This window comes from Zophobas morio, unplaced genomic scaffold (assembly GCF_036711695.1).
Source record: "Zophobas morio isolate AGI-343-1 ecotype UQ-CSIRO unplaced genomic scaffold, CSIRO_AGI_Zmor_V1 ptg000029l, whole genome shotgun sequence".
NCBI lineage: Eukaryota > Metazoa > Arthropoda > Insecta > Coleoptera > Tenebrionidae > Zophobas > Zophobas morio.
Genome location: NW_026972134.1, coordinates 8,573,277 through 8,582,655, shown reverse-complemented (window position 1 = coordinate 8,582,655; position 9,379 = coordinate 8,573,277). Strand labels below are relative to the sequence as shown.

Below are 9,379 nucleotides of genomic sequence, written 5' to 3'. Positions count from 1 at the left end.
GTTGCTATGTATAGCCTAATTTATGGCAAAATAATAGCCGACGGAGACAGTGGTGTCTACCATAAATTACTGTCATTATCTCCGTATAGCCCACAATTTCATATCCAAAAATTGAATGTAAAAATTATATTATTCGCAATTACTTGTCCAAATTAACGGAACTAAAAAATAATACCAAATATATGAAAAAGCAACGAAATATTCTAAGCGCTAAAATAGAAAAGTTGCGCGTGGTGGTGAAGCGTACCTCACGAAGTTTTGGTGTGTATTTTGCGCCTAACAAACAAAGAACTGGGTGCTTCGTCCTTCTAAGAACATTTATTAATCAAGTAAAATAGCACAACATTCATTATGTCAACAATTTACCCATAATACACCATAATATAATTTATATTTGTTTGTTTAAACCCACTTTGATTTTTAATCCAGTCGACGCATTAACCCATTAATATAATTCTTTCCTTCCTTAACTTGATGTAAGAGTTCTTCATCGTCACAATCTAACCCTTCTAATTCATGCAACAGCCCTTTCAAATTTTGACGAAGAGCGCAATAATCAGAAGAACTATCATCTCCCAAATAATATGTAATGTGATTTTCACAATTTTTAGCTCTGTTCAAAATTGTTTGAATAACTTCGTTAGAGTCTTCTGACACATATTCCACTTCGTCATAGAAGCGTTTCATTTCACACATCTTCTCTGCCCTTTTCGCACGTAACTTTTCTGTGAAATTTTTATCTAAAGATTGAATCGTACCCAGCACTTTTTGAACAAACAGGGTTTTTTCAGAATCCAGTTTCGAGTCTCCTTCCGGCATGTCCTCAGCCGTTTCTTTCAAAAGCAGAAGTTTGCCCAAACATTCTTTAAAAAGTGAGGACTTTAACGGGAGATGAACTTGAACCAAATCTTCCTTCACAATTTCAAGCTGCTTGTCCAAGTCGTGCAACTCTAATTTAGCCTTTTCTATTTTAATGCGTCTTTCAACGTTCCATAATTTGTTTAGAGTTTTTAGCTCCTTTGAACTACATTTAATTGGTTGCAGAATCTCCTCATATTCTTCTAATGTCTCCTTTCTTTGTTCTGGTGTAAGATCGGTTGCCCTTGCTATATTTTCTTCGATATTGTTTAAACTGCGAAGGCAATCATCTTGATCTTTGTTTTCCGTTGAAACTTTGTCCAACAAGTTCAAGATTAAATCTGCTGTATTTTTTAAAACGGAGGCAACTTCTTGATTCTCCGTTTTGGCGTCGGATAACTTCTGAATATCGTTTAAAGCAGCCGCAAGTTCATTTTTGTGTTTATAATAATCTTCGTCGGCAATTTGCCCAGAAAATTCTTGTACTTTTTTTTCGTAGCCATCCAAAAGCACTTTAATGTCTTGTAGGTTTTGACAGCTTTCCGACGAATAAATTTTCTCCTCAGCTTCGTGGAGTTGCAAAAAGATCTCAACTTTCTTTGTCGTTATTCTATTGTTAAAATTGTCAATAATAAGTAGTCTTTTTCGGATTTTGTTCATTTCTTTTAGTTTCCATAACAGCGAATTTGGAATCGAGTTTATAAATTCAATGTGGTTCTTAATGTGGTCCAACTGATCCAATATGGTAAAGAAATTTTGATTATCGATGGCTTTTCTTTCCAAAATGTCTAAATTATTTTGGATTTCATCTTGCATCGACTGAACCCTTAAATCTATAAATTCTATACTTCGAGGGAGATCGTCTAAGAGTTTCAAAGCAGATTTGATTTCATTTTTTCTAAATTCGTACACATCGACATTTTTAATAAAACTAAATTGTTGTGCATACACTTTAAAAGTGTCTATAAATTGTTTGATGTTTCTTAACACATGTGTCACCTCCAGAATAAGAAAACCGTCTAATTTGTTGGAAATTTCGATTTTTCGTATACGAAATTCATTACTACGAATTTTCAAGTCGTCAACTTGTTGTTGAAACTGTTCTATGATAGCCTTCTTAGAGATAAAATCTTCATTCGTATTGACTGAAGTTAGAAACTTTCTCTCAATTTCTTCAAGAATCCTCAAACTTTCGTTTACTTCTTCATTTCGTTTCTTGATTCGGTTTATTTTGTGTAAAACCCGTATTCTTTTGTTCAAAAGAAATTTCTTTTTCGTTTCTGTTTCTTTTTTCATCGTTGGTAACGCGCTAAGTTGACAATCTATCAAAAACTTAAGTTTGTTTTGGATACAATTTAAAGCATTTTCTCCACAAGGCGATCCTAGTTTGTTGATGAGAAATTCGTATTCATTGATGTCGTCGGTAAGTTTTTTGAAGGAAGAATCGCTTTCTGAAATAACTCAAACATAACAGTAGTTTTCACTAAGTGAGATACCTACCGGAAGTATTTATTCTCAATTTTTGGTTAGCTAATTTGTTGAGGGTGTCCAGTTTCGATTTAAATTCTTGTACTTTTAAATTTACATTTTCCGTTTCAGAAATACTAACGTTGTCCCAGTTCAATAGTCCAAAAGTTTCAATAACGCGTCCTAGAACGTCTAGGTTTTCTTGAAGAATGTCTGAAATTTTCGTTGGTGGAGACTTCAAATATAGTCTCAAAACCAAAACAGAAATACAGTTTTGTTCTTCGTGGGTAGAAACGCTTTCAGAGTTTTCCAAATTTTGAACGTACGTCCGAACAATGTTTAAACTTTGTTCGCACTTGTCGCTTGGAATTTGATGGCTTTCCATATCTTTCTGAACTTTTAAGAATTCGTTCTTCAGTTCTTCCGGTCCTTTTTCTGAAACAGTATGTCAAAATGTTATACAGAAAACTGTTGTTCTTACCAGGTTGTATATTACAAGTGACGCTTGGACATGTTTGCATCTCCTTCAATTTATCTATTGCTCTATGAATTAGATCCTTTAGTTTGAACGCTTTATGGTGCGATATGTGTCCTTTTTGTCTTTCGCTATCGATCAGCCCGATGTAGAAGTCGAGACCTCTTAGGGTATAAAATTTTACGAAATTGTCGATATAGAGTTCCGCTTCTTTTAACTTGATCAATAGATCGATTACATTTGATTCAATGGCCTGGATGAGGTCAGCATCAAGTTTTGAAAATGTTGCACCCATAGCTGGAAAAAGGCAAAAATAAGTTTTGGTCACTTAATACGTGAGTCAGACAGGTTATTTTTAATCACAACTTTTTTCAGATGCAAATTATAGGTAGAGTGTAGATATGGATTGTTACTTTCTATAATCCTTTCTGTAATATTTAATTTTGTTTATCAAAACTAAAACTTTATATGCGCGTCCGTTATGTGGCAAAATACAAAACACTGTTTTGATCAATGTATACACAAAAATGAGCTCCAGCATAACTATTTTGTGGATCAAACATATGGGTATGTTTTTATGTAAAGGCTATTAAACGTTAACAAATTTTAAGATATCTAAATTCGCTGTTCGGGGAAAACCAGAACATTGACGCCAGTCTACGACGCAGATAAGAGATTATTATATCTTTTTTGGGTAATTTTGTTTTATGTAAGTTTAACAAACAACGCTTATCTAGCCTTGCAAGGTTTTATCGGAGCAATCTTGATTGACAACAATTTTAAACACTAATAAAATTAATCTTTAGAACTTACACGGTTACTGTGAAAGAACACCCTGGACATCTGTTCCAAAGTGGTTATTTAATATTACAAAAATTGGTCGATGTTGTCTTTGACAGAACTTCCCTCGCCTAAGTACAGTCAAAAAATACGGTTTCGAAAAATTATAAAATTTAATTCTGCAAATTTTATGTTAAATAATAACCCCTATAAGTTAAATTAAAGATACCAATGCTCACATTTTCGGTACAATAGGGCGACCCGCTCTTGATTTGATAAAAAAATACTAATTAAGTATTCATTAAATGTTTTGTGTTACCTTGTATAAACAATTCTAAGAAATATGAATGCATTGATAAACCACAAGAGTCGAAAAACAAGAAAAATCAATACTGGTAAAGATGCAAAAGTAAAGAACAAGGACACAACATTCTAAAAAATTTTTATAGAAAAAGATCATATTGAGTCAATAAGAGATGAACGAAAAATTTTGGTCCCCGAAATGAAAGAAGTAGTAAGACAAAAAATATATATAAATTATAATAACTACACTAGGAATATCCCTGGGAGGATAGGACCTCAGCGACAATTTACGAAAAATTACAGGAAAAACACGACAAAAAGACTAGTTGAAAATAAGATAGGGAAACACACTAATGACGAAAACAACGAAGAACAAAGAAATGAGAAGGAAATACATAAAAAAGCATAAATAGGGCTAGATTAAAGTTAGGAAACCCCATTAAAAGGGGAGTTAGAGAGTTACAAAACGGACATTTTGGTTATGGGAGATTACAACGCAAAAGTAGGAAAAGAAAATATGTATACATCGGTGGTAGACGGTAATAGCAAACAAAATAAGGGAGGAACGTACAAATTCGAAAAAGTAGAAAAATTTTTGTATTTTGGGCACCAACGGCATGAGCTAAAAGCAAGAATTGCGAAAGGATGTATAAAGTTGGTACGTTTACGAACCTTAATAAAATCCGAATATGTGTTCAAGTAAGTAAAAATAAGAATTATTATTAGCCCGTGATAGCTAATGAAGAAAGTAATACAGCTGGATAACAATCGATGGGAAATAATAACCGTTTGCAGCAAGAAAATGGAGGAAACCAAGATAAACATAGAAAAGGAAACAAAAGAAAATGGAAATGAAATATACTTATAGGAGGGAATTTTAACGCAAGATTGGGCTATAAGAGCACAAGAGCAATAGATAAAGAAAAGGGAGAGAAATGAAGATCAAAAGACAAAGCAAATAACAAAGAAGGGAAAATATTGTGGAAGATAATAGAAGAAATGAGATGGGAAATTTTGAATGGAAACAAGGGAGGAGATGAAGAAGGAGAATGGACGTACGTAGGGGCTAGGGGAAAATCAATTATAGACTATGGGATTGTCAACGAAAAGGCGTGGGAATAAATAGAGAGTTTCAAGGTGGGGGAAAGGGTGGAAATAAAAATATAGATATAGAAGCTATGATAGCAGGGCTGATCAACTTATTTGTAGAAGCTACGGAAAAAAGAAAGATATACATATGGCAAAGGAGGAATAATGGATGGAACGGAGAATGTAGTGAGTTGAAGAAAAAGCAAAGGGACAATTAAGAAAATGGAAGAACAACAGGGGAAGAAAGGAAGAGTACTTAAAAGCAAGAGAGAATTATAGTAGAAAATGTGAAGAAAGAAAGAGAGAAACGAGAAGAAGAAGATATGACAATAAAGTCCCTGAAAACAGAAGAAGTATGAAGATATATAAACAAGGAACAGAGAAGGAAGACTAAAGTCAGTAGGAAAATCAAAATACATGAATGGAAAAGACACTTTATGGAATTATTAGGAGGTTGTGAGGAAACATGCTGCAAAATAAATAAAAGAATCACAACGAGGGAAGAAATGTGGAGCGGTTCGGAAATAACAAAATGGATGAAAAAGGAAGACAAATTGAAAGACTGAAAAGAGGAAAGGCACAAGGAGGGGATGGCATCCAGAATGAAGCATGGATCTTCGGGACAGAAGGAGTGAAAGAAAGGATATGGTAAGCGGTAGATGGAGTTTGGAAGGAAAAAGTGTTTCCTCGGCAGTGGAGAGAAGGTATAATAAGCTCATTATTTAAAAAGGGGCAAAAAAGTGATGTGAAGAACTACCGAGGGCTCACCTTGCTCAATACGGCGTACAAGATATACGCAATGGTACTAGATGAGAGGTTACGAAAGGAGATGGAAGCTAGGGGTATGTTACCAGACGGTCGGGCAGGGTTTAGGAAAGGAAGAGGTATTATGGACAATGTGTATATCTTGCGACATTTAGTGGGAAGAGTAATAAGGAAAGAGGGTGGACAAATATACGCAAAGGGAGTAGATGTGTACCTGGTAACGAAAATGAAAGAAACATATGAAGAAATAGTAAGTAAGGTGAGAGTGAATGCAATAGAGAGCGAGAGTTTTTATACTAATAGAGGAGTGAGACAGAGATGTCCACTCAGCCCCGCATTGTTTGCAGCTTATCTAAGAGATATAGATGAAATGTTCAGACAGGAGGGGCGGTAGTGGGCAAAGAGAAAGTGTGATCGTTGACGTACGCAGATGATTTGGTGATTGTGGCAAAGAAAGGAGAAGAAATGAAAACAATGTTTAAAAGTACGTACAAAGAAAGAAATTGGAAGTGGATGTGGAAAAACAAAAAATAGCGGTGTGTGGGAAGAAAGTAAGAAAGGAGAAGGAAGAGTGGGCATGGAGAGGGAATAAGATTGAACAGCTGAAAGAATTCCAGTATTTAAGATATACATTAGAGAGCAATAACTCAGATAGAACGCATATTCAAGAAATGGTCCAAAAAGCCAACAAAGTGATAGGAATAGTATGGCGAATAGGAGAGAGAAAATTTGGACATTGGGATTATAAGAGTAGAATGATGATGTTTGATACTTTGATCAAAAGTGTATTTATGTACGGAGCTGAGATTTGGGGATGGAGGGAATATGAAAAAATAGAGAGAGTGCAAGAAAAATATTTAAAATTGACACTGGGATTGGAAAAGTATACGCCGGGGTATATAGTGACAGATGAAACAAAAACGGAGAAAATGAGAGTGGAAGCGAGTAAAAGGGCGGTTGGATTTGAAAAGAAGTTTAGTGATAGACGTAATTGTAAAATATTGCAAGAATGTTGAAAAGAAAAAAGAAAAATATATTTGGAACGAAAGAGACAAGTATTATGAAGGAAAGGGATATGCATGTGAAGAAATAGAGAGAATGAGAGAAATGGAAAGGAGTATGAAAGAAGAACTGTGTGTAAGAGATAAGGATATAGATAAGTAAGAAAGCAGATCGAGAATATCGGAGTCTAGATATAATGTGGAGTATAGAAAAATAGTAAAGGATGAAGTACCAACGTACACACAGAGAGAGAGTATAAAGTAGAAAAGAATGATGGCGAGATTTAGGTGTGGAAATGAAGAGAAAGAGAATAACTTTTGGATGAATGAAACTGACAGAAGGTGTAGGATATGTAGGAAAGAGGGAGAAACAATAGAGTATATGCTGGAAGGATGTGAAGGATTAAGAGAATCGGAGGAAAGTAGGGAAGAAGTGCTAAACGAAGATGAAAGAGGACTGGACTGGATGAAAAAAGTACGGAAGATAAGGGAACTAAGGCAAGGAGTGGGCAAGCAGAAAGAATAGAACAATTATTACCATATAAAACTCAAATATTTATTTTATTTATTTTGACTGATTTATTTGTATTGTGTAGATTAAGTTAATTTGTACCTCTACTGGGAATCTTATTGAGCCCGTAAGGCAAATAATAAATTAATACTACTACTATAAGTCCTTGATAAGACCTACAGTAACATATGCCTGCGAAATCTGACTGCTGGACAAAACGAAAAAAGAAGCATTAGAGAAATGAGAAAGCCCAGTTGTATCGCATTTGTAAAGGCCCAAAGAATTAATTAAAGAAGACAATCTGAAAGGTCTGCAGATCCAGACTTGGACAAAAAAGGCAATGAACAAAAATAAATAAATATAAAAAAAAATGCCCAAAGCTTACAAGACTTGTTGAGTTGAATAAATTAAAGAAAATGTAGTTATCTGCTTGGTTTTAATTATTTGAAAATAAACTTTTTAGATTAAAAGCAGAACCTGAGAAATTCAAAACAACAGCCCATTCGTGTGTCCCCTACACGGGTAATTTACACAAAGATGAAATATTAGGAGCATTTTTTCTTCACCGTACATTATATATCAAAATCACATTAGTTTGCAACAATTCTGCCGAAATGTCAGTTTTAAAAAGGCAGCATTAGATCAATATTGTTTCACCAAAACAGATATATATGTTTTTTTATGGTAAATATTTGAAGGTTTCTCAATACATTTCTGCTCTAACTGTTTAAAGATAGTGTGAAGACTGTCGAATTTTTTTGTTTAGATTAAACAGATAGTCAAATTTTTATCAGTTTAAATGGGACGTATTAACTTACTTATCTCAGATGTACGTCATTTGGTTCGATTGCGACATTGATACCAACCCTATATTCGAAAAAAGTAGCTAACATTCTTGAGATTAATAAATTGTTTAAATCATTAAATTCTTGCGCTTATGGTGGAGATCTTAGCAAAAATAAATGAAGATAATTATAACGTTAATATAAAAATAATGTTCACTGTAATTTTGTAAAATATATATTTTTAAATAATCTAAAATGCCATTGATATTCAAAAACAATGTGTGTGTTAAACATTCTTTTTTAAGTCTCATTGATTACACGTGTAACATATTTTGAAACTTTTGCAGCTTACACAATAAATGCTATCAATATTTTCCTGGAATTCACCGATATTTCTAGATAAGCAAATCGATGCTTGCCTTAACAAATACCACAGAAAAAGCTGAACAGCTTGTACGAGAATATTAAATTGCAGCGTTTTTCATACAACTTTACATAATCTTTTGTTAAAAAAATTGCAGAAGAATTGGGAGCAAAATGTTGCATTTATCAAAAATTTTATATTTTTGTCACTTTTTATCAAAATCAAAAGAGCAACTATAATTTATATATCGATATAATTTCTAATGCAATAAGGGTTAAGTAGACCGAAATTCTATTGCAGAGTCATCAATTCACAGAGAATGACACAAATATGCCAAAAAAAAAACTGATTAAAATACTGATTTAACCACTTAACATAAAAACATTTTATATAAATATTTACATACCTGACAGAACTATTTAAACGTAACTGTTTCGAAGGAACAAAGTCACCACTCAATTTTTTACCTGCAATGGCTTGCCAAAGAGTAGTGTATCTTAATTTATATCGTATTAGGACATATCTAAGTATCTACTTATCTTAAATGTATTTCGGGATTTTACAACAGTGCTACCAACATAAATCAGGTAGAATATGGTTTTGTGTCATCTTTAGTTCGATTATAAAATTAGTTTATATTATCGATCACTAGATGACCCACCTACGCACCTAATTAAAGCATAAATAAAAATCGTATCACAGGATAAATTTCAAACCAGATTTACTTAATAAAATTTTAATACTACGTCATCAAGTTTTTGGAATGATTGAACACATGAATACTTTGACACATTTGCAAAATTTCAAAGTAACTGCTTTCTATGTTTATAATTTAAATTGTATTTTTTTTTACAGTCGGTCCTAAAATAATTACCCTGTTATAAATAAACGGCAATTAATAATTCCAAGGCCCGATCGAAATATATTTTTTTGTGTACACCCGTTAGTTAGCCTTTATTATATCCACATTTTTAAGTCAAG

At 33.3% G+C, this 9,379-nt stretch overlaps 1 protein-coding gene across 1 annotated transcript; it reads right to left on the bottom strand.

Annotated features, from left to right (window-relative positions):
• Positions 1–303: 303 nt before the first annotated feature.
• LOC135137560 (DNA repair protein RAD50-like) lies at positions 304–8,899 on the bottom strand. The gene is made up of 4 exons (XM_064067253.1): positions 8,805–8,899; positions 2,807–3,097; positions 2,359–2,760; positions 304–2,309 (listed from the first exon to the last, which is right to left on the bottom strand). The coding sequence occupies exons 2-4, from the start codon at positions 3,093–3,095 to the stop codon at positions 421–423; spliced, it is 2,580 nt and encodes an 859-aa protein (XP_063923323.1). The 5' UTR covers positions 3,096–3,097; positions 8,805–8,899; the 3' UTR covers positions 304–420.
• Between the last annotated feature and the right edge of the window lie 480 nt (positions 8,900–9,379).